Genomic DNA, 26877 nt, shown 5'->3' on the forward strand with positions numbered 1-26877 from the left:
TCAACTAACCCGACAGGATACGCGCAGAAATCTGACAGGGCTGCCAAGCCAAGACTTACAGAAATCTAGCAGAACAGTCTCTGCCAGAAAATTTGCTCACGCTCATTCAAAACTACTCAAAATTTGAGTTCAGAGCACTCAATTTCAAAAGTAATAGCAATATGTCAAAAAATGAGTTTTAATTTGAGTAGAACTAACTCATCCCTGGAGTAATCATTAAATGTTCAAACTTCTGAGTGAAAAAACTACTTACTCTCAAAAAAGTGTGTGGAATCAGGCGTCGACATAAACTAAAAAAGTTTTAGTTTTTTTATTTATTTATTTTTAGTTTCTGCAGTTTCCACATGATGCCGATCGGCATGAAATAGATGCAGAAAATGACCCTCAGATTAAATTTCCGGACATCGTAAACGCCTGGACAACGGACTGGAGGATCAGGTAAATTGCATTTGAAATACCAATTCATATTTTTGCAGCTTTATTAAAAATGCGGAATGATTATTTTCCGTATTTGCCTTTTGAGTAAAATGTACTCAAATTTGACATTTTTGTCCCAAACTCAAAACTGAATAAACTAGGAAAACTCAATTTTTGACTACGTGCACTTTTTATGAAATTGAGTGGCTGGCAACTCAAATTTGAGTTGTTATCAATGAGCGTGCTTCCCCTCCCAAAACACTCATGCTCGTTTGGCTAATTTTTGAGTCTGTTTGGAGGCAATTTTTGACACTTCGCTGGTCTGTGTATAAAGTGTCTGTAATTATAACGCTATGTTTTCAATTCGCCTAAAGACGCTGAATCCCTCTAGATAAAGACTCGCCATTATTTATTATTTCAATATTAATTCGTCAAAAGGGCGAAAGTGTTTTTTGTAAACAAACTTGTTTCGCTCATTAGTCTGCAGCAGAGTGGAATTTCATGAAAAATATGCGTTAATGTAAATTTTTACCCTTCGTAGAAGTAATTTCAATTGTTTTCTGCTTTGAAATTATAGTAAATTAAGAGAAACCATCAACATAAAAGTTTGTTTACAAATCTTATTCGCCCTTTTGCAAATTTAAGATGGATTTATCTGTGTCATTCCAATCGAGCAAGAGACCTGTCAAAAGTAGAGCACTCCAGTTAGAGTGTGGCCAAGAGGCCATGACGTATCCAAACGAACATGGAATTTGACGTATACACAATAGAAATACGTAAAATTTCATGTTCGTTTGGATACATCATGGCTTCTTGGCCACACTCTAACTAGAGTGCTCTAGTCAAAAGCAGCCAATCCGAAGAAAATCGCTTTGAATCCTTCTGGAACGAGGGCCATTGACAGGTCTCGTGCTCCATTGGAATGACACTGACAGATAAATGGTAAACAAACGATTCACGTGTCGAGTCTTTATCCAGAGGGATTCAGCGTCGTTAAATTCGCCATCTGATTTAACCTCATTTGGCAAAAATTCCACCCGATTTAACATCAATCTCGCACTAACACAACTGCACATGTATTAGTCAATTGGCGGAATCAATGCATGCAAGCGTTTAGAACTTTATAACATTAGAGTGTATTTTAAAGATGCTGGAATGATTTCATCAGCGAAGTGTATCGATAACTGTGATTGTCAAATAGTTGTTTCCAACACGCAGCGGAAATGTTTTATTTGTTTCACCGTAAGTATTTTAAACAACCCTCCCGCAGAGATGCCAGGTACTTTTTTCAAATGTCTGCAATAATAATTTTAAAAGTCTGGGAAGAACAAAAAATGTCAGGAAAGCTAGTGTAACCAAAAGCCTCTATATTCAAAAATCTGCAAATATCTGCAACAAAACTAAAAAATCTGCAAATATCTGCAACCAAACTAGAAAATCTGCAAATATCTGCGTCATCGAAAAATCTGCAGCTTAAATTAAAAGTCTGCGAATTTGCAGACTTGTCTGCAAATCTGGCATCTCTGCCCTCCCGCAACTTGACGTTTAGCCTAAGTTGCTTGAAACCACCGTGTTTCGAATGATGTCGCCACCATAGAACGCCGTCCACTAATTGCGATAATGTAAATTTCTATGCGAGAAAATAATTTCGTGACGTCTTTTACGTACTTGTTTCCTTTATTTACATTCGGAAGAGATAATCAAGATGATCATTTCAAAACAGCGTAATAATTTAAGATAAATACAAACAAGTTAAGGATTACAAATTGTGCCGAATGTAAAATATAAAATGCATGATTTGATTTGATTTCTAGTGTGAACTTTTTCCTCTTCCATTGCCCTTGAAATATCTTTCGCATATGACAATTCTCGAAAGTTTGTCGTTAATCTTTAACCCATTATGTCCTAGCGTATGAAATTTCATACGCAAAAACAACACATTTCTGGATCATACTTGTTATACAATAAAGCCGTTTTCAAACTTCTGGTCTTCTGTGAATGTTAACTAATACCCTATAGTTTATAATGTGTATGCTCAATAATCATTTTTTATTAAATTCCATTGTGTTTTCGAATGTCAAAGTTGGATAAAATTCAAACCAAAATGTGAACAATACATATTATTAATTTTCTCTTCTAAATCACTAATTCTTGTTTCGGATTGTGAACGAATGACCATAAGAGATGTGAAAGATGTGGCTCAGTGCGAAAAAATGGAAGAAATTGGTGAAACAATTGCAAACATTCTGCTGGTAGTTCAACGTATGAAATTTCATACGCTAGGCTGAACCGATATCTTTTTTCCCAAGGCAAAATTATTTCCTCTTTAGGATTAGGAGGAGATTTACAACTTTCACGCTGATTTTAAAGTTGAATCAGTACATTCAAGGCTAACAAATGCTTAATACGTAGCAAATCATACCTGGTTCTACCCGGAATATTTTTTATGTAAATTCTCGTAAGAAAATGTTCTTTTTCTTAAAATAATTACTAAGTTTGAGGGAAAGATGGTTTGATGCAACGAACCAATCATGAGACGAAACGGCACGAGAGAGGAGAGTAGTGTTAAAATCATTCAAAAAAGCTGCTAAATGAATGATCTCGCAAGGTTGAAGATATTATTCGATTTTATGCTGAGTATAAAGATTTTAGCCGAATTTTCTCTGTAATGATTTTTTGATACCCTATCAGCCCAGCGTATGAAATTTCATACGTTAGTTTTTTTCGCAACGAAACGGTCCAAAGTGGTTATTTTATTTTTCCCATACTTAATTCGACATAATATGAGAGCTCACGAAGTATTTTATAAATTACCAAAAGTTTTAACATAGCTGGGTTATAATGGGTTAGCTTTGTGAGTATCATTTTTCACTTCGCATTTAACAAAGGCAGGATTGACTTCGACTGTTTATTTCTGAAGGTAGAGCATCTAACTGATAGGTGCTGCGACATGTACGGTGCAAAGGTTTCCACGAAATTCAGAAGTGATGACAGTTCATTTTTTATCGGAGAGGGAGCAAAACAGTCCAGTATCATTGTGTGTGTGTTTTACATTGCAATATAAATATTACTACCTAATATCTTAAGACTAAATAAAAGTGCTCACAAACTAGTATAAGCGCCGCTTGTTTGTATGCTGATGATTCCAAAAAATCATGAATCATTTAAAAATAATGCATCGGAACAAAGAAGCATTTTTATAACAAAACAACACCAAATGTCCAAAAAGTCTTCAAAAATGAATTATCGAAAGTAAAAAAAAAAATGAGCAAAAAAATTTTCACTGTGAACAAGTTTACGCTTTTTTTAGAAATTGTTCTTGAATAAAAATTGATCCGCCATTTTAGACCCACAGACCTAAATAAAGTGGTTTCAACGATTTGTATAGGAGCTGTCAAGTTGATCCCCCTCTGATTTTAAATGACCAGTTGTATGTGGTTTTCGTTTGAGGCGAAACTGAGTCAGTTCCTAACCCCAACTGCTGTCAAAATGTATGAACTGACAGCGTTTGGGGTTAGAACCTGACTCAGTTTCAGGCAGCGATGCCAGATTTACAGACATGTCTGTATTTTACGGACTTTTGATGGTCTCCTACAGACGTAATCAGAAATCTACAAACTTTTAAAAGAGCAACAGTGTTTAACAAAATCGCACTAGAATAATTTGATCCGAATACGAATGATTCCTTCACAATAGTTTACTAATTTCAAGTTACTTTCAAAGTAATAACCTAGTGTAAATAGGATTTACACAACCATCTACAGACTTTTACAGACATTTTAATTATTCTTCTACAGACATTTCATAAAAACATGTGGCATCGCTGGTTTCAGGTTCAAGCGAAATCGCCATTAATCTAATGCAATAACGTGAGCACCCGGTTAAACCAATCGGAATTTGATTTGGAATCCTGAATGGGGTCAGTATGGATTCCAAATCAAATGCAACAACCGATTCTGAGTCGGAATCGGTTGTTGCATTTGATTTGGAATCCATAATGACTCCATTCAGAAATCCGAACCGGTTCTGGAATGAGTTTAACTGCCCTCTAAGAACGGTTGGTTTCAAAATCGTCCAATGAAGGACGTTCCTTCCCACTGAGGCGTCCAAAAAATTGTTTCAAAATCGTTCAACACGGGTCCAACGATGGACGTTTGTTGAACGGTTATTTGGACGTTGTCCAGATTGGTCCAACGAACGTCCGTCATTGGACAATTTTGAAACCAACCGTTCTTAGAGGGTTGGACCAATTTGGACAACGTCCAAATAACCGTTCAACAAACGTCCATCGTTGGACCCGTGTTGAACGATTTTGAAACAATTTTTTGGACGTCTCAGTGGGTGGGCATGACCTAAATTTGACGAGAACATTTCAAATGGGCACATAAAACGCTAAGACCAGGGTTGCCATATATAATTCCTTAATATCGGTGGGGTCACTAAAAGTTTATTGGTAGGCCGGGTTATTGTCCCAAAAAGTAGTGTTGACATAGAATTGTAAAATACTGAAAACACAGATCTCAGACCAAATTCAACTCAATGAATGTTGAGTAGGATGTGTCCAAAATCAATAAAAATCGGTAGCTTTCGGTAGGGATTTGAAAATATAGGTTGTTTTACAGTGGTCGTCTGTGAATCGGTAGGGAAGACCAAAATCGGTAGGACTACCGATAAATCGGTAGGTCTGGCCACCCTGGCTAAAACAAGACCAGGGTGGCCAGACCTACCGATTTATCGGTAGTCCTGCCGATTTTTGTCTTCCCTACCGATTCACAGACGTCCAAGGAAATAGTACCGATATTTTGTTATCCCTACCGAAAACTACCGATTTTTATTGATTTTGGACATAACATTCATTTTTGGGTTGGATTTGGTCTGAGATCTGTGTTTTCAGTATTTTAAAATTCCATGTCAACACTACGTTCACAGAGAACAAACGTCCATCTTCAGCATTCAACTTATGTAAAATCTCTAACGGTTTCGAATGTAGTTGGGATATCCAAACCAGGTGCGCTACTGTCGTCATGTTTTTTGTGGCTGAGTTCGACAGAATTGACAGCGGTTATTCCTCTACCCAGTCAAACTAGTCCGGAACCGGTTCGGACTTCCAGCATGAATTCCAGCTCAAATGCATCAACCGATAGAGCCGGAATCGGTCGTTTTCTTTGAGCAAGATTCCATCCTGAATCCATTCAGGATTTCGAATCGGTTCCGGAATGGATTTGACGGATAGTTAGGATAGGTTGGTGTGGCGGCGCTAGTGTTTATCGTATATTAATTCAAATGTTTACACGTTTTTTTAAAATATTTTTGTTCGATCTGTTCTCTGTGCTATAATCAAATTATTCATACGAATGACAACATAATTTATGTCATGTGAAAGCTACATCATTTTCGGTACATCATCGGCACAATTCTGTACCTCATCTGCACAGCTCTATCACAGAAAAACAGACGTAACAGTTCGAAGAAAATTCTAAAAAAATCATCGCCCACGTTATACTAGCGACATCTGTTGAACACATTGCACAAAATGTGATTCTGGCAACCATGGAAAATATTTTTTTTTCAAGCTGTCCTGGCAACAACGCCCACACCGCTTGTCAACTGCAAGATAGTAGATGAAAGGTAGGAGCATTGTTGCAGTTGTTAAATTTGAAGAGCGAAATAGAAAAATCGCCTATGTCACGTACTTCAATTTCCATAGCATAATAACTAGACACTTTATACACAGACTAGCGAAGTGTCAAAAATTGCTGCCAAACGGATTGTCAAAAAGTGCAGCCAAATGAGCATGAGGGTTTTGAAAGGGGAAATACAAGAGGAAACCCATGCAAAGCTTATGGGAGCTTCCGTGATACCATGGTTGCTAGTTTTATTGTTTTTCTCTCCGCTAGTATGTTATATAAAGTGTCTGTAATAATAACTACAATTGACAAATTTAAAGAATGTAGAGCTACGTCTGCATTTTTAAAATCCAACAACCATTTATTGTTACGGGAAGTAAGGCAACACCAAAATTGTTTTTCTTTACGTGTGAAGAAATCAATTCTTATCGTTAATTGGTCGTAAGATTGATTTTTGTCTCTATTTACTCTTCTTTGCCGTCGCGCTTTTGGAATCCCGGAGACATCAGGAACTCTTTATTTTATTTTTCAAACTGGCGTTTGCTTTTACTATAAAAACAAGGTTATGTAGCCTAAAAAGTTGGCTGTGTTACCGAGGTAATTGGATCAAAATCGCAGAGAAACAACCCTTAAAATTTCCTTGCCAATATCAAGATCAATTCGCATCAACGATTTCATTTTCAGTTTTTCGTAAATGAAAACTCACTATGTAGGTTATGGGAGAATTTAATTTTATAAAATTCGAAGCTGATGGTTCGCCACGATGATTCTGCATACGAGTACATGACACTACTTTCCCTTTCAACGAAATCTTTGATCTTTTTCTTGAGTGCTATGCTCGATGTGTTGGTCTTCTACGGAACTGTATCCTAACGCAACCTAAATATGTAGTTATTATCATTCATAATAATCTCACGATTTGATGTTTTATCACTTGTTAGGTTGCGACTGATCATTAAACATATCTACATTGAATATGGCCTCAGCATATCTTTAGTTTCCATAGCATAAATTGGCAAGATCTTAAAATGTATCTGCTCACCGATCGACATCGTGCAGGAAACTACGAGATGATTTTGAACAATTCTTGCGTTGGATACTTCGTCAGGAATACATTTCACATTTCTGAACCATTGTTGTCATTTTTCTTCGATAAAACAAACGAATATGAAGAAGAAAAACAAATAACGTGGTGGGCTTTTCTGTGGCCATAGGTTTTGGTTTGGTTCAGTCATAATTATTTTTATCGGTTGTTTCGAGATAATAAAGTATCACTATGTGTTCGAATCGGAAGATCCGTGGTGAAGTTCATACTTTTCTCTCTTCAACGTGCACAAAAGAATCAGCATGCTTGTTCGGATCTTATTGTTTATTTATTTTATGGGTCGCGGACGCCATGTTCAATTTGACGTGTATAAAACTAATACAATCAAAAGTGACGAATGCTTCCACCTTTTTTCCCCTTCATCTTGGTTTTCGGGTGCTTGCGATAACGAAGTGACGCATTATGGCTATGTGTCAAAATCGCTTCACAAGCGCCACGCTCGGTGAGGTGGCGCATTTTTTCATAATTCAAATCGACCGTTTTTTCTATGGGCGATGAAAATTCATCTCGTGTTAGGTCTGTTTGTCTGTGGCTCTATCATTGACCTTTGCTTGAAATTATATTGTGAGCGGATTTTTCCTTACAAAATAACAATAAAATCGAGAGGGAAAAGGAAGGCCGTCTTCGCATGTCCCGTCACAGGTTGGAACCCAACTCGGTTTTCAGTTCAGTGGCGTATAACCTAGGTTCAAAGTTACCCGGTCAAACCATTCGGAATTTGATTCGGAATCCTGAATGGAGTCAGTATGGATTCCAAATCAAATGCAACAACCGATTCTGAGTCGGAATCGGTTGTTGCATTTGATTTGGAATCCATACCCTCTAAGAACGGTTGGTTTCAAAATCGTCCAACGAAGGACGTTCGTTGGACCAATTTGGACAACGTCCAAATAACCGTTCAACAAACGTCCATCATTGGACTCGCGTTGAACGATTTTGAAACAATTTTTTGGACGTCTCAGTGGGTAATGACTCCATTCAGAAATCCGAACCGGTTCCGGAATGAGTTTAACTGGGTAGCTTCAAACAAACGGTTTGACCAGAGATGCCAGGTACTTTTTTCAAATGTCTGCAATAATAATTTTAAAAGTCTGGGAAGAACAAAAAATGTCAGGAAAGCTAGTGTAACCAAAAGCCTTTTTATTCAAAAATCTGCAAATATCTGCAACCAAACTAAAAAATCTGCAAATATCTGCAACCAAACGGAAAAATCTGCAAATATCTGCGTCATCGAAAAAATCTGCAGCTTAAATTAAAAGTCTGCGAATTTGCAGACTTGTCTGCAAATCTGGCATCTCTGGGTTTGACAGCAGTTAGGTCCGAAACTGACTTAGTTTCTGCCTCAAGCAAAAACAATAATAAAAACGCAGAATCACTGGATAATAACTCGACATCTATATATTTTGTTTTCTTTTTATACATAGGTCAGTGACATTCTAATCATACACGAGAATAGTAAATTTGAATATTGCAAATACGCTAACAAGCTAACGCTAGGGGCAGATCACTATAGAAATGAATAACAAATTTGCATCAAATTAGAAAAATGCATTTAATTTCCATTTTTGCATCAACTTTGCATTCCCTCGCAGAAAAGTTTGTTTAACAAACGTCCTACGCTGATTCACTTTGTTCGACGTTTTGTTGAATGTAGGGCTAATTTTTTTATAGGGTTTTGACGTCATACACGCAACGCAAAATATATTGCACGCAACGCAAAATACATTATGAATTTTGATGGAAAGAAATGCATTTAATTTAGCTGATTTTTAAAAATGCATCACAAGTGATCTGCCCTAGGGCTAACGTCACAAATAAACCTACAAATACAAGTGTTCTTCAAAATGAATTCGAAAAGATTTTTCTTGATATGAATTCTATTGACAGGCCTCGTATTCGATCGGAAGGAAACTAATATATAAATGGTAAACAAATGATTGATATGGCGAGTCTTTATTCAAATATTCAGCGTTATTTGATATATTAAATATTTACGATACAGAATTGACAAATTCAAATTATTTTATTAGGCAACTTGCATTGATCATGATGCCAACACTGCGAAATGGGCCCTGTGGTAACGAAAACAGTATCCCATTAATCCAGAGTTTTACATTTCTTACAAAAGAAATGTATAGGATACGCTCAAACTTTGAAAACCTTTTCCGAGGCCCGGAGGGCCGAGTCTCATATACCAATCGACTCAGCTCGACAAATTGAGACAATGTCTGTATGTGTGTGTGTATGTGTGTATATATATATGTACAAAATGTTATGTAATTATCTCAGCAATGGCTGAACCGATCTTAATGAAATTAGTTTCAAATGATAGGCCTAACGTTGCCATTTGACACTATTATTTTTGATTTTCGATATATTGTTTACTTTCTGAGATATGGACGATTTTGTCAAAACACAGCAGGTTTTATGCAAATAACTTTCGAACAATACAATGTTGTCCCACTGTAGCTGCACATAAGTAGAAAGTTTGTAAAAATACCTTTCTAATAAGCTATAGACTGTCTTAATCCGTGCACGATTGACGAAGATAATAAACACTTTGTATTTTTGGTCCTCGCTTACCAATTTCCACTAATTAAAAATGAGATTGTTTCATACAGAGTATTGCTTTACTGGTGTTTTAGGGGCAAAACTAAACCGATTTTGAATATCGGGGTATGAAAACACATCTACGTGAATCAAGGAATTCGATGTTGAGAACATTTTGTGAATTACCTTTATAATAAATGAACTATTTCTCAAAAATCAATATATAAGTTCACTTCAAAGACAAAATAATGTGTTGATAAAGAAACAGTGAGTTCTAGTATTTATTCCTTGGATTAGGCATTGCGTTCAATCCTGAGGTAAATGTTGGATAGTATATCAATACACAGATCAACAAGTAATTCACCTAGTAGTGCGATAAAAGATTTCTCATATAATTATACTCGTGGCGTCACCGAAAGCAACTGTATGTTTGAAGCCCAAAAATCTAGCGAAAATTTAGCTCTTTTGCAAGATTTAGGTTATACTGGTTATGACGCAAAAATCATTACTTGCATTATTTATGATAAGAATTTTAGAAATCAATATATCATAATAATATACCTATAAAAATAATGTCACTGCAATAACCATCATTTGCCATTCCTCACACGCCCCCCCCCCCATCTCACTATCTCTCTCTCTATTTCTCTCTCTCTCTCTCTCTTTTTCTCTCTCTGTCTCTCTTCTATCGCATCTATCTAGCTATTTCTGTATCCATTTCTAAGTTGTGTGATAAGATCTTCTGCCAATCTGAAATATTTATTAATTGTAATTGCGAAGGTTTGAGAAAACAAAACTATTTTTTGTCTGCTGCTACATCATCTCAACTTTAATTCAATTGTATTCAAAGCCTGTATCTACACTATAATTAAGGAAATTCATGGCTATATCAGAAAAATATTTGGCTTAACTGGGTAATATGAAAGTTTGACGATGAAAATTTTCAAAAGAGACATTCCACGTGCGATATTTAAACTATTCGTATCTCTGTTGAATTTTGAATGAAATATATGCTCAAAGACTGAAAGCTGAAGCCAGCAGGATTGGACTTGCCATCAACTTTTCGAAGACAAAATACATGAGAGGAAGAGGTTCTAGAGACGACAATGTGAACCTCCCACCCGAGTTCGGATTGACGGTGACGAAATCGAGATGGTCGACGAATTCATGTATTTGGGCTCACTGGTAACCGACGACAATGATAACAGCATAGAAATTCAGAGACGGATCTTGGCGGGAAATCGTGCCTACTTTGAACTCCAGAGGACGCTCCGGTCGAACAAAATTCGCCGCCGCACGAAGTTGATTATCTTCAAGACGCTGATTAGATCGGTGGTCCTCTACGGCCACGAGACCTGGACTATGCTCGTGGAGGACCAACGCGCCCTTGGAGTTTTCGAACGAAAGGTGTTGCGTACCATATATGGTGGCGTGCAGGTAGAAGACGGAACGTGGCGCAGGCGAATGAACCATGAGTTGTATTAGCTGCACATTCGTTGTATTAGTACGAACTTTCATGAAAAATAACCGATCAAAGACCAAAAATATCCACAAATTAGATCCAGGAAAAGAAGTCTCCCAAAGTACCCACTCTCGATGGGGGATGCAACTACAATGTGTCTTCTAACTTATCGTCGTCCATATTTGGATTTACTGAGTAGTTTGAACCATTTCTTTTTCACAGTATTGGTCTGTATAGGACTTATTCATCCATATTTCCTGCACGAGAATTCCGAACGAAACAATATGAAAGCTATAAGGATGAATGGAAAGAGACTGCATTGCAATCAACTGAATGCACGGCTTTTATGCTATCGACATAGCCTAGACATTTCACAATATTTACTTCAATGCAAATAAAAACTTTGAAATATCGACCTGTCTCATTCACGAATCGCATTCTCCCTGTCGTTCATTGTTTAAGGGGCTTGAAAGCACATGTGACCTTGTCTCATTTTACTATATTCAATTGCGCGTTAAAATACTGGACCAGTAAATTCTATTCTGTACATAAATCTTTTTTTCGGGAATATGTGGCCAAAAAGTAAACTTCGAATTCGTCAAGTAAAGAAGCATGAAAACAAAAAGAATAAAACCAAAAAAAGATGGAAGACCTAGAAAGTCCATTGCATATTTATTAGCCTTTTTTTCAAAAGATGGGATTTTCAAAAACATTTCAAAACTTTCTGATGCAATGGTTCTCAAATTCGTACAATCCGGTTTATTCATTTTCTTAATTCAAAAATGTTTTTTGCTTCAAATATATGACCATTTTATTTTAATTAATAATTTCATTCCGCATCTTTTTATTCGTTTTGTTCATCTGCTTTCGTATGACTTATTTTATTCGTTTCATTCTTTGGATTCACTCTGATCAGTTTATTCTTTTTGTGCATTTTACTCATCATTCATTGTTTTCAATGTATGCATTTTATTCATTTTTTCCAGTTTATCCATTTTGTTCAGTTTCTTCATTTTAATAATCTGACTACTTTTTCAGTTTTAATCATTTCATCCAAATAATTTATTTGATTCAATTTATTTCTTTATATTAATTTATAACCTTTTACCATTGTTCAATTTTTCATTTTAATCAATGCATTTAATTCTGCTCATTTTATTCTTTTTATTCATTTTATTACTTCAGCTCATTTTGTTTATTTGATTCGTTTGTTTTATTTATGCAATTCATTTATTTTTTCTTTATTCATTTTGTTCATCCATTCTTTTTATTCATTTGATTCATTTCATTAATTTGATTCATTGTATTCACTGGATGAATTAAATCAATTTGATTCATTTAATTCATTTAATTAATTTGATTCATGTGATTCATTTGATTCATATGATTCATATAATTCATTTGATTCATTTGATTTATTTGATTCATTTGATTCATTTGATTCATTTGATTCATTTGATTCATTTGATTCATTTGATTCGTTTGATTCGTTTGATTCATTTGATTCATTTGATTTATTTGATTCATTTGATTCATTTGATTCATTTGATTCATTTGATTCATTTGTTTCATTTGATTCATTTGATTCATTTGATTCATTTGATACATTTGATTCATTTGATTCATTTGATTCATTTGATTCATTAGATTCATTTGAATCATTTGAATCATTTGATTCATTTGATTCATTTGATTCATTTGATTCATTTTATTCATATCTTTAATTTTATGCATTTCATGTTCAGTCATTCGTTTTATTTCATTCAATTTGTTAGTATGAGTCAATTTATTCTATTAATCTTATAACTATTTCTAAGCATAATCTTATTTCTTATTTAATGACCTAATCTAATTTTATTCGTGTATTTTATAATTTTGATTTACATTAATTTTTCTACTCTGAATTTGTAGACCTATTATTTCATTTTTTGCTTGAATTTGTAGACCTATTATTTCATTTTTTGCTTTACTTTTTTATTTCGGTCGTTTTGTTGATTTCTATAATTTATTCAGTTTATTCGAGATTTTATTCGTGCAAGACTAGAAACTGTTTTCATCCCACCTCTAGTTGGGTGCCTACTTCTCGTGAGTTCTGCAAACTAATCCAATAGTGAAATGTGTAAGAAATGTCTCATCTCACTGCTAGGTGGATTAAATCGGTTTTTAATAGTAGAGTTGCGTAAAGAGGATTGGCAACATTGGACCAATCATTGGTCTTTTTTAAATTTTGGCAACCTTTTATTTTTAGTTAAATTTCAAATGACTTAACCCGAACGCTTCAGTTAGAAGTTACCTTTGTGCATTTAAAAATTTAAAATTAAGTGTTTAAAAATCAGTACGATAAATAACATCGTATAAAGAATTTAGGCTCTTTTTGGTTCTCAACTGATCCGCAACTAAGAACGAAATGCATTGATTTTTGCCGCTTGCCGTCTGATTGGGGTGTGACAAAAAACAGTCGAATTTGCAGCGTTAGATAAATTTGTAACAGGTACATATGTATAAGTGGAATGCATACACAAATTTGTCAAAATTTTGGCTGCACTTTAACTATGAGAAATACCTTCATATTTCCACTGTTTCCACTCCGGTGGAAGATTATTAACACTACCCAGAGCTGTTCCGGTATTTGAAATAGTGCCAAATTTGAATATCAGTGAACATATATTTTTTAATAATTGTCATTAAGCGAAATATTAACATTATTTAAATGTTAATATTACATCATTGAATTTTTTCTCATAATTATAACCACATAATAACGATACTCCCCACGCATTCGAGCATTGTTATTCTTCGTGTCCGATAGGTAGACGTTTTGAGTGTTCAATAGGTAGATTTGCTTCAGTCTTTGCGCAACTGTTCTTTATAAACTGTGCATTAATCAAATTCAAAGACGTCATTTTGGCTCCACGCTGGCTCCAGAAATCGCTTACTAGTTGTCTTGTCTTGTCTTAGATAAGACGCAAACGATTCCGGTTAATAAATACCCCCATTAGGGCATGTTCAGGAGTGTTTTATTTTATATAGGAGTTTCAAAGTAGAACTGGAACTGAAACTTTCACATCCCCAGCAGAGCGTTTTGTTTTATTATTTCGAACAGTTTTGTTTCAAAATTTAAAACTGTTATACGACGCCGTTCTATCCCACTGAGACGTCCAAAAAATTGTTTCAAAATCGTTCAACACGGGTCCAACGATGGACGTTCGTTGAACGGTTATTTGGACGTTGTCCAAATTGGTCCAACGAACGTCCTTCATTGGACGATTTTGAAACCAACCGTTCTTAGAGGGATCCCACTGAGACGTCCAAAAAATTGTTTCAAAATCGTTCAACACGGGTCCAACGATGGACGTTCGTTGAACGGTTATTTGGACGATGTCCAAATTGGTCCAACGAACGTCCTTCATTGGGCGATTTTGAAACCAACCGTTCTTAGAGGGATTTGTTGCTGAATTTAAAACACGTTTAGAACTGTGTTTTAAATACACCCTCTAAGAACGGTTGGTTTCAAAATCGTCCAATGAAGGACGTTCGTTGGACCAATTTGGACAACGTCCAAATAACCGTTCAACGAACGTCCATCGTTGGACCCGTGTTGAACGATTTTGAAACAATTTTTTGGACGTCTCAGTGGGCATGCAAAGTTTTCAGCAGAGACACTTAAAACAGATAGACTGGGGAAAAATACATTTGAATGCAGTAACGCTGAAAGCATGGCGAGACATGAATTTTAAACTGAATAGAACACCCGCTAAAACTGCTGCTGGGGACAGAAAGTTCCAGTTTTAAAATTTCCAGTTTTATATTATAGAACTGTCAAAATTATAAATCTAAAACTGAAACTCTCCTGAACATGCTCTTAAGATTTCTGACAGCTCATTTACAACCATCACAGATGCAAAGTCCAGAGTTTTTAATAGTAGAGTTGCGTAAAGAGGATTGGCAACATTGGACCAATCATTGGTCTTTTTTAAATTTTGGCAACCTTTTATTTTTAGTTAAATTTCAAACAGAGGGGGAACAACTTGACAGCTCCTATACAAATCGTTGAAACCACTACAACAACATACACAATGATACTGGACTGTTTTGCTCCCTCTCCGATAAAAAATGAACTGTAATCACTTCTGAATTTCGTGGAAACCTTTGCACCGTACATGTCGCAGCACCTATCAGTTAGATGCTCTACCTTCAGAAATAAACAGTCGAAGTCAATCCTGCCTTTGTTAAATGCGAAGTGAAAAATGATACTCACAAAGCTAAATGTATTTAAAGATTAACGACAAACTTTCGAGAATTGTCATATGCGAAAGATATTTCAAGGGCAATGGGAGAGGAAAAAGTTCACACTAGAAATCAAATCAAATCATGCATTTTATATTTTACATTCGGCACAATTTGTAATCCTTAACTTGTTTGTATTTATCTTAAATTATTACGCTGTTTTGAAATGATCATCTTGATTATCTCTTCCGAATGTAAATAAAGAAAACAAGTACGCAAAAGACGTCACGAAATTATTTTCTCGCATAGAAATTTACATTATCGCAATTAGTGGACGGCGTTCTATGGTGGCGACATCATTCGAAACACGGTGGTTTCAAGCAACTTAGGCTAAACGTCAAGTTGCGGGAGGGTTGATTTCAAATGACAACCCGAACGCTTCAGTTAGAAGTTAACTTTGTGCATTTAAAAATTTTAAATTAAGTGTTTAAAAATCAGTACGATAAATAACATCGTATAAACAATTTAAGCTTTTTCCGGTTCTCAACTGATCCGCAACTAAGAACGGTTTTCATCTAGGATAGGATCCGCCAGCTGGCTTTTTCTTATATTTTGCTAATCCCTGCTGAAAACGGCATACCCCCACTCGACCAATGTTGCCAAAACATTTGTTTTGTTACAGTCGTGTCCAAAACTTAAATTGTTCTGATTAAAATATTCTATATTATGTATCAATTTCACGCTCCGGGAAAAATCAATGATTTAGTCTTTATATCCGCATTTAAATGATCATTACGGGTCTTCCATCGGAATACAGCAAAGCAAAATAATATATATTTGTTGTTGGCCATTACGAAAAATATTTCCATGCTCTTCATTTTTGTAAGTTGCTTTCTGAGTCGAGCAACCTCATTCACAAGATCAATCTTCTCTGTTCGCATTAGGTTTAAATATTCTAAAACTACTTTTTGCAAGGCTTAATTTTTGTTTAGTTTATATAGGTGTTTAGGTTTGTTCCAGTACTTCATGTGATTTTTTCGGAGAAAACAGCAGTAGAAAATAACACGCTCCTATTTACACCGATGATTGATGCAGTTGAAAACTGTAAAATTCAACTGTATCGATAATACTAAAAGAAGAACAACAAGCGATTTCCAGGATAACTTTCTCACGGTTTGCCCCAAAGTATTGCGAATCTTTTCTTAAATCCACATTGCGACTTTTCAGCCATGTGCCACCGGGCCGTGCGTTGAATTACGCGCCCATCTAGTTTGCATCAGTGCGAGTAAGAAAACATTTTGACGTTTGTTTTTGTTTCGACCGCACTCGTGTGTATCCCATATAGCAACAACTCGACGAAATGCTATATTATCTCGCGATAGACAATACTCCCAATTTACTCGGCGCTGGAACAAAGACAATTTTTACATGAAGTTGAAATAATTTTCATACTTAGGCTAAATAGTCAGTCACTCGGTTAGACTTCGAAAAGAGACATTTCCGCATTAATCCGCACACCTCGCTACCGGATCTCTCGGAAACCTGTAGAACTTCAGTTCTGGATAATATGTTTGAATTCGTCTGCCAGAAAATGCCTTGCACTTCATAATTACAGACGGATGTTATGGAAAGAAAGCGGAATCTCAAGAAAACAAAAAAAAAGGTAAACAAACGTCGTTTTACGTTTTATATCACAATACGACAACACTTCCAAGCAGCCCTTTAGTACTTTTAGTTTCCAAGCCGAACGTTTGCCAATGTCACTTTCGTCCAATCACGAGCTGGCTCAGAATTGGTTCAAAAACAGGGGACAGAGCTGGCGGATCCTATCCTATAATGGTCAGGCGCTTTAAAAAGTTTGACGTTTGACTCAACTCGCCTGTGCTAATTCAAGACGGATTCTCTCCATCTAGGTGCTAATTGCCCCTAGAAACAAATGCAATTTGCGAATGCGATTTAAAGGCGATTTCAATACTTAGACAAATTTTCTGGCGGCTGAAATGGTCTTGGTTGTTTTTTGCGTTTTTCAAACATGTTTGGCTTAAGCACAGATAACAGACGTTTAGGCTCGATTTGAATCGTGTGTAAATACCCGCTACTGAAATTCCGAATAAATCAGACGTCTGAAACATGTTTGGCAAACGTTTGCAGATGGCGCAGTGATCATTACAATGCAATTAGAGTGCAGCTGTCAAACACGTGTAGCAAACAGTTGCGCAGATGGCAATAGCGAAACACGGATTTTCAACGTATATCAATTTGAAAGTTTACACAGGTTTTTGAAGAAATTTTGTTCTAGCCTAAACGTCTGTTATCTGTGGCTTAAGCGTGAAATTGTTTTTTGAACAATTGGTGTGTTCTCACTTGTACTTTGTTTGTCTAGTGCACTTCATTTAGCCAACGAATGTAGAAAATTGTGGAATCGTGTGTAAGTATAGTAGAAGAAGATCTCTGACCTAAAGTCTTGATGAACGTCAGATTGTGATAAGTTTTGGTGTGCAATACCAATTTCACCTTTGATTCTTCTTATAAGTTGGTGGTGATTACCTAGTATACTGGTAAGTATATGTGAGTAGATAATAGTAGATAAGTAGTAGAAAGATCTGTCCGATAAGACTGCTCCCGAAACCACTTCGCCAATTGAAGGTGGTCTGCCGTCCCAGGTTGAACAACTGTTCAAGCTAGTTGAAAAGCTAAGTGATAAAGTCGATCGTTGCATTTCGATGGATGCTTCTGCAGATAAACTTTCGATTCGCTCAAAGATTGCCTGGCCAAAACTCAGCATTAAGCGCCGTCGTGGTAATGAAGGACAACCTATCAGTGTACCATCAGATCGTGGAACAAATACCATCGACTTCAGCGATTTGTCTGCTCCTTCTCTGACACCTGCGGCTCGCCCGCCGAAATTTTGGCTCTATTTATCCGGCTTGCATCCTTTAGTTACTGTTGATGACATGCATAAAATTGTCTCACGCTGTTTGAAATCAACTGAACCAGCTGATATTGTGCGTCTGGTCCCAAAGAATATGGATACAACTAATTTAACGTATGTGTCCTTCAAAATTGGTCTGGATCCATCAATAAAGGAACTTGCTCTTGACGCTACTACTTGGCCGGAAGGAATTTTATTTCGTGAATTCGTCGACTACTCAAAAAACCAAGAAGCAATAAATCGCAATCTTCAGTTACCGTAAAACCACTTCATCCTGACAACTATGTAAGGCTTCTTCCTCCTGACGGTGGAGACTCTAGGGTTTCCTCAATCGGTAATAATTATTCTCTGCGAGTTTCTGTTGATGGTGGGAACCCTAGGGTTTCCACCAAAGGCAAGTATCTTTCTACTGTACCAAATATTTCCGGACCTGATGCTTCCCAATTGCAGCACCCGACCCGTGATGATCGGCATCTGTGGATTTATTATCAGAATATAAGAGGAATTCGGACTAAGATCGACGATTTCTACTGTAACACACTGGACTGTAACTTAGATGTCATCATTTTGATCGAGACGAGTCTCAATGCAGCTATTAATTCGTCACAGCTTTTTGGAAGCAACTACAGCGTATACCGCTGCGACCGGAGCTCGAAAAATAGCACCAAAGCAGGTTTTGGAGGCGTGCTGATTGCTGTGCATCATCGATTCATCAGCTCTAATGTGAATGTAACCAGAGGAGAAACGTTAGAGCAAGTGTGTGTGTCGATGACCATTGGATCCAAACGACTGTTATTGTGTGCCATTTATGTTCCCCCCGACAAGAGTAAGGATGTTGGCATACTGAATGCGCATATTCAATCGATCCATGAATTGTGTGAAAATGGATCCGACACAGATCATGTACTAGTTTGCGGTGACTATAACCAGCCTAGGATATCCTGGATGAGGGATGATGATGGAAATCGCCCGTGTGACTCAGTGGTCCTATCTGCTGCAGGCTCCTTATTGGTTGATGGTATGGACTTTCTTAACTTGCATCAGACCAATCTCATACGCAATCATTTTGAGCGCACACTTGACTTGATCTTTTGCTCACTGGATATGCCGATTGAAGTAATGTGTTCTATTTCACCGCTGCTGCCCGTTGATCTTCATCATCCGCCGTTGGTGATTAGCCTACCATCTTTGGTACCAGACATGTGTGAATCAACCTATGATAATACTGATTGCGAGTTGTTGCCGTTGGACTATAACAAAATCGATTTCGATGCACTTTTGAATACTCTGTCAGTAATCGATTGGGCAGTTCTTTTGGATGGACAGAACTCTGACGATATGGCTGAAACGTTTTGTGCTGTGTTAAACAATTGGATGGATGCGAATGTACCGGTCCGTCGCCCCGCTACTTTCCCCGTATGGAGCACGCGTCTTCTAAGAAAGTTAAAACGGAAACGTAATGCTTCCCAGCGTAGGTTACGACATCACCGCTCATTTGAAAACAAACGCAACTTTCATCTTGCATGTAATGAGTATCGTCAGCTGAATTCCTCGCTGTATAAATCGTACGTTTTGCGGGTGCAATCTGGGTTGAAACGAAATCCAAAAAAATTTTGGAACTATGTGAACTCGAAGAGAAAGCTTTCCTCAATTCCATCTAATGTTTTTCTCCCCAATGTGGAGTCATCAATAAGCGATGAGAAATGCGAATTGTTTGCTACTCATTTTTCGTCAATATTTGCTGCGCAATCGGTTACGTCATCAGAACTAGATTTAGCACTATTAAATGTTCCAGGTAACCTATTAGATTTTGATAGCTTTGAGGTTACACCTGCAATGGTTACAAAAGCCGCAAAGAAATTAAAAAGTACATTCTCGCCTGGCCCTGACGGCATTCCTTCTGTGGTGCTATGCCGTAACATTGGTGCCCTTGCAGAACCGCTATGCAGAATATTCAACCAATCGTTCGCTGATTCGAAATTTCCTGCAATTTGGAAGCAGTCGTTCATGGTTCCTGTCCATAAAAATTTCTACATTTCTAGCGACCAACATGGATTCATGCCTGGACGATCCGTCACAACGAATCTTCGTATTTTGTGATGATGTGTGACGACAGGGGGTAGGGGGTCATGTCATGCTACGTAGCTTTTTTAAAGGGGAATAACTAACATCGTTTTTTTATATTTTAAAAAAAATTGCGCGGACAAGGGGGAGGGGGAATTACCGTCAAGCTATGTAATTACCAGGGGGTATTTAGAGGTTTGTGACGAAATGCTACGATGGGGGAGGGGGGTGTTAAAAATCACTCAAAAAATGCTACGTCATTTATGGATCGCCCCTAAAGCGTTTGTACCCATAAATGAGCACAGACCTCGTACGTCAACCTGGGTATGTTTCACCCATTATTTTTCGCAGAACTGTTACAACAAAATGCGTAAAAAATACCCATTCATGAAATTCGCGCCAGAATGAAAAATACTGTCAATAGAATTATTTCTGAATTTAAAAAAACAAAATAACATTCATTTCACATTATTGTTTCCTTATAAAAGTATAGGAATCTAGATAGAAATCCTATTCTAAAACTACTTAACAAAATAAAACCGCCAACTGGATATATTTTTGATGGCTGGATATTTTGGGTGCTCTAAAAATGCCAAACTGGCGCATATTTTCAACATCCTCAGTAGTCTAAACAGACGTTGTTTTCGGAGCATTGCCGAAATGTTCCGTTTCCGCCACGGACTCCGATGCAGGGCGATAATTTGCAGGTTCCACTACGATCCTTAGTTTGCAGGTTAACTCGCTTGAAATAATGCTTAAGGATTTTTCACCCATTATCAAGATCAATATACCCATTGACATTACCTCATCGAGTAGTTGTGAAATGGATAAAAACACAGATAACAGACGTTTAGGCTAGAACAAAATTTCTTCAAAAACCTGTGTAAACTTTCAAATTGATATACGTTGAAAATCCGTGTTTCGCTATTGCCATCTGCGCAACTGTTTGCTACACGTGTTTGACAGCTGCACTCTAATTGCATTGTAATGATCACTGCGCCATCTGCAAACGTTTGCCAAACATGTTTCAGACGTCTGATTTATTCGGAATTTCAGTAGCGGGTATTTACACACGATTCAAATCGAGACTAAACGTCTGTTATCTGTGATAAAAAGTACTCATTGCTAGAAACAAATTTTTTTTTGACAGCTCGAATAACTTCCGAAAATGGGCAATTTGAATACATAAAATGGGTAAAGTTTTTTTTTTACCTTGTACTATATTCATAGTTATAGGCGGAGACACTGAACATGTCAAATGCCGTCAGGGTGGCCAGACCTACCGATTTATCGGTAGTCTTGCCGATTTTTGTCTTCCCTACCGATTCACAGACGTCCAAGGAAATACTACCGATATTTTGTTATCCCTACCGAAAACTACCGATTTTTATTGATTTTGGACATAACATTCATTTTTGGGTTGGATTTGGTCTGAGATCTGTGTTTTCAGTATTTTAAAATTCTATGTCAACACTACGTTCACAGAGAACAAACGTCCATCTTCAGCATTCAACTTGTGTAAAATCTCTAACGGTTTCGAATGTAGTTGGGATATCCAAACCAGGTGCGCTACTGTCGTCATGTTTTTTGTGGCTGAGTTCGACAGAATTGACAGCGGTTATTCCTCTACCCAATCAAACTAGTCCGGAACCGGTTCGGACTTCCAGCATGAATTCCTGCTCAAATGCATCAACCGATAGAGCCGGAATCGGTCGTTTTCTTTGAGCAAGATTCCATCCTGAATCCATTCAGGATTTCGAAGCGGTTCCGGAATGGATTTGACGGATAGTTAGGATAGGTTGGTGTGGCGGCGCTAGTGTTTATCGTATATTAATTCAAATGTTTACAGATGTTTTTTAAATATTTTTGTTCGATCATGGATGTCTGTTCTCTGTGCTACGTTTTTGGAACAACAACCCGGCCTACCGATAAAGTTTTAGTGACCCTACCGATATTAAGGAATTCTATCTGGCCACCCTGAATGCCGGAGCCAATCGAGCACTATTGAGATCCCACTGAGACGTCCAAAAAATTGTTTCAAAATCGTTCAACACGGGTCCAACGATGGACGTTTGTTGAACGGTTATTTGGACGTTGTCCAAATTGGTCCTAGGAACGTCCTTCATTGGACGATTTTAAAACCAACCGTTCTTAGAGGGATATCTGACGACCGCCTAGAGCACTCTAGTTGGAGTGTGGCCAAGAGGCCCTGACGTATCCAAATGAACATGAAATTTGACGTATTTCTATTATGTATACGTCAAATTCCATGTTCGTTTGGATACGTCATGGCCTCTTGGCCACACTCTAACTAGAGTGCTCTACTACCGCCCTCCCCTTAAGTCCACAAGCGGTTTGTTTTCCTCCCAATTCGCAGTGCAAATGATGTTTTCCTCCCAATTCAAACGTCGAAACGGCATAATACTAACGCAGCTGGATAAGTCTATGACAAGACGAGACTAGTCTATGGAGAACAGTTGCGCAAAGAGTGACGTCAAAAAAAGTCTTCCTATCGAGCACAATTGGAATCCATCTCTGATACCTCTGCAGCAAAGTTGGATTCTAATTTTGCTCGATAGGTAGACTTTTTTCGGCTTCACTTTCTGCACACTGCGTACCTTTATACTAAGGCTTTGGACGAGACAACTGGCCTTTTATTTTTGGTTTTCTTGCTTTTGGTTTTCTTGCTTTTTGTGCCCTGCTGAATAATTGATGACAGTTGTGCCCTGCTGAATAATTGATGACAGAACGGTTGATTGCAAAATCGTCCAATGAAGGACTTCGTTGGACCAATTTGGACAACGTCCAAATAACCGTTCAACAAACGTTCATCGTTGGACCCGTCGGGACTCATGTTGAACTATTTTGAAACAATTTTTTGGACGTCTGAGTGGGATGCGGCATAGGATAGGATCCGCCAGCTCTGTCCCCTGTTTTTGAACCAATTCTGAACCAGCTCGTGATTGGACGAAAGTGACATTGGCAAACGTTCGGCTTGGAAACTAAAAGTACTAAAGGGCTGCTTGGAAGTGTTGTCGTATTGTGATATAAAACGTAAAACGACGTTTGTTTACCGTTTTTTTTTTTGTTTTCTTGAGATTCCGCTTTCTTTCCATAACATCCGTCTGTAATTATGAAGTGCAAGGCATTTTCTGGCAGACGAATTCAAACATATTATCCAGAACTGAAGTTCTACAGGTTTCCGAGAGATCCGGTAGCGAGGTGTGCGGATTAATGCGGAAATGTCTCTTTTCGAAGTCTAACCGAGTGACTGACTATTTAGCCTAAGTATGAAAATTATTTCAACTTCATGTAAAAATTGTCTTTGTTCCAGCGCCGAGTAAATTGGGAGTATTGTCTATCGCGAGATAATATAGCATTTCGTCGAGTTGTTGCTATATGGGATACACACGAGTGCGGTCGAAACAAAAACAAACGTCAAAATGTTTTCTTACTCGCACTGATGCAAACTAGATGGGCGCGTAATTCAACGCACGGCCCGGTGGCACATGGCTGAAAAGTCGCAATGTGGATTTAAGAAAAGATTCGCAATACTTTGGGGCAAACCGTGAGAAAGTTATCCTGGAAATCGCTTGTTGTTCTTCTTTTAGTATTATCGATACAGTTGAATTTTACAGTTTTCAACTGCATCAATCATCGGTGTAAATAGGAGCGTGTTATTTTCTACTGCTGTTTTCTCCGAAAAAATCACATGAAGTACTGGAACCTATATAAACTAAACAAAAATTAAGCCTTGCAAAAAGTAGTTTTAGAATATTTAAACCTAATGCGAACAGAGAAGATTGATCTTGTGAATGAGGTTGCTCGACTCAGAAAGCAACTTACAAAAATGAAGAGCATGGAAATATTTTTCGTAATGGCCAACAACAAATATATATTATTTTGCTTTGCTGTATTCTGATGGAAGACCCGTAATGATCATTTAAATGCGGATATAAAGACTAAATCATTGATTTTTCCCGGAGCGTGAAATTAATACATAATATAGAATATTTTAATCAGAACAATTTAAGTTTTGGACACGACTGTAACAAAACAAATGTTTTGGCAACATTGGTCGAGTGGGGGTATGCCGTTTTCAGCAGGGATTAGCAAAATATAAGAAAAAGCCAGCTGGCGGATCCTACCCACTGAGACGTCCAAAAAATTGTTTCAAAATCGTTCAACACGGGTGCAACGATGGACGTTCGTTGAACGGTTATTTGGACGTTGTCCAAATTGGTCCAACGAACGTCCTTCATTGGACGATTTTGAAACCAACCGTTCTTAGAGGGTATCCTAGGATGCGGCTACCCTCTAAGAACGGTTGGTTTCAAAATCGTCCAATGAAGGACGTTCGTTGGACCAATTTGGACAACGTCCAAATAACCGTTCAACGAACGTCCAGAGTTGGACCCGTGTTGAACGATTTTGAAACAATTTTTTGGACGTCTCAGTGGGTAGTGATGTTGGCAGTGCAGCCAATTTCTTTTTCATATTTAGATATGTTGCTATAATACGCAATGTCCGTTTCATTAACAAACATTTCGCCATATCAAACACTACATATTTCTAGAAAATCTGGCCAGCATATCATACCAGACCGCACGAACAAACTAACATTCATAAATCTATTCGACTCACCTTTCCGCCATCTTGCCATGTGAACGACTCGTTATAGGACAGTCTGCAGACTACACACTTTATTTAAGGAGTTCAAAAGCAGAAGTTCGTATGTCTTTTAGTTTTTCCTCAAAAAAAATCAAATAGTGCTTGATTTTTCGCCGATTCCAGGTGAATGTTTAGATTTACATGTCGTTTTCGACTGAGACCCAGGTTAGTTGTTTCAAACAAACGTTTTTAATGGAACTGAGTTGGGTCCTTGCAAAACAGCGGTGGTGTGAGCAGGTGTGAGCGAAACCGAAATATATTTCAGGTTGGAACCCAACTCGATTTTCAGTTCTATGGCGCATAACGTAGGTTCGAAACTGGCTGCAAACAAACGGTTTGACAGCTGTTAGGTCCGAAACTGAGTTAGTTTTTGCCTCAAGCAAAACGACAATAAATCGCAGAATCACAGGTCAGTGACATTCTAATCATACACGAGAATAGTAAATTTGAATATGGCAAATACGCTAACAGGCTAACGCCACAAATACACATATAAATACAATTGTTCTTCAGAAAGAATTCGAAAAGATTTTGATTCATATGAATTCTATTTACAGATATTCGATCGAAAAGAAACTAATATATGAATGGTAAACAAATGATTAATATGTTGAGTCTTTATTATTCAAATATTCAACGTTATTAAATATAGTAAATATTTACGATACAGAATCGACGAATTCAAATTATTTTATTAGGCAACTTGCATTGATCATAATGCCAACACTGTGAAATGGGCCCTGTGGTAACGAAAACAGTATCCCATTAGTCAAATTCGAAGACGTCCTTCCCAGTAAAGTTCAGCCGGAAATGAACTGGAATTCTGGCTGGTTCCAGTTCGTATTCCGGCTCCAGTGCAACAACCGATTCTAACTAGAATCGGTTGTGTCACTGGAGCCGGAATACGAACTGGAACCAGCCAGAATCCCGGTTCATTTCCGGCTGAGCTTAACTGGGTTTGGGCTCCACGCTGGCTCCAGAAATCGCTTACTACCCACTGAGACGTAAAAAAAATGTTTCAAAATCGTTCAACACGGGTCCGATGGACGTTTGTTGAACGGTTATTTGGACGTTGTCCAAATTGGTCCAACGAACGTCCTTCAATGGACGATTTTGAAACCAACCGTTCTAAGACTATCAGCACCGGTGCGTAAGCAAATGCGTGTGTATTTTGATTACGCTAAACGATAATATTTTATTTAGACACCCGTTTTCGCACCGGTCGTTGGTAAATAGGTTGCCAAAATAATAATCTGTTTTTACACCGGTAGTTGTTATTATAGTTACGTTACACTTTTTTGCAATCATGCAATAAAATAATCGTTTTTTTCAACACGCAGAAAAATAATTTTTAATGTCAAATAATATGAGGGTTGAAATAATAAATTTACCAAGTTGTTCTGTGTTCAATAAAAATACATGTATATATAAATAAAACAATTGTTGAAATAATTCTGAAGAATTTATTGGATCAAACATGGAAAACAGTTGGACCAACAAAATTTTTTATTGATTTTATCATAACAACAATCGAAACAACATACAACTTTGTTGAATCTATGAGCTTATTTTGTTGAATAAAACTAATAAAATATTTGGATCAATGCATGTCAAATGTTCAATACAAAAAAACATTTTTGTTAAATCAAATAATATCTTTTATTGTTTTAAACACAACAAATATTTGAATCAATGCATAGCAAATATTGAAGCAAAACCAATTTTATTGTATATAAAATATGCCTATTCTTTAATAGGAACCAAAGGCCAACTGGCATGGTGACAAATTTAGAACAAACCATTACTCGCTGACAACAGATAA

The 26877-nt window shown here is 37.1% G+C and overlaps 1 protein-coding gene across 3 annotated transcripts in view; it reads left to right on the forward strand.

Moving 5' to 3' along the window:
- The first annotated feature begins 1370 nt into the window (after positions 1-1370).
- The window catches only part of LOC131694152 (deoxynucleoside kinase), a 143814-nt gene continuing 118307 nt past the window's right edge, over positions 1371-26877 (forward strand). For 2 of the 3 annotated variants that reach the window (XM_058982611.1, XM_058982621.1), the window contains exon 1: positions 1371-1659. In XM_058982611.1, the coding sequence (XP_058838594.1) occupies positions 1573-1659 (87 nt within the window). In that variant the 5' untranslated portion in view covers positions 1371-1572. The remainder of the gene's footprint in view (positions 1660-26877) is intronic. The other variant, XM_058982646.1, reaches the window with a different exon arrangement.

Source organism: Topomyia yanbarensis, chromosome 1 (genome assembly GCF_030247195.1).
Source record: "Topomyia yanbarensis strain Yona2022 chromosome 1, ASM3024719v1, whole genome shotgun sequence".
Lineage (NCBI taxonomy): Eukaryota > Metazoa > Arthropoda > Insecta > Diptera > Culicidae > Topomyia > Topomyia yanbarensis.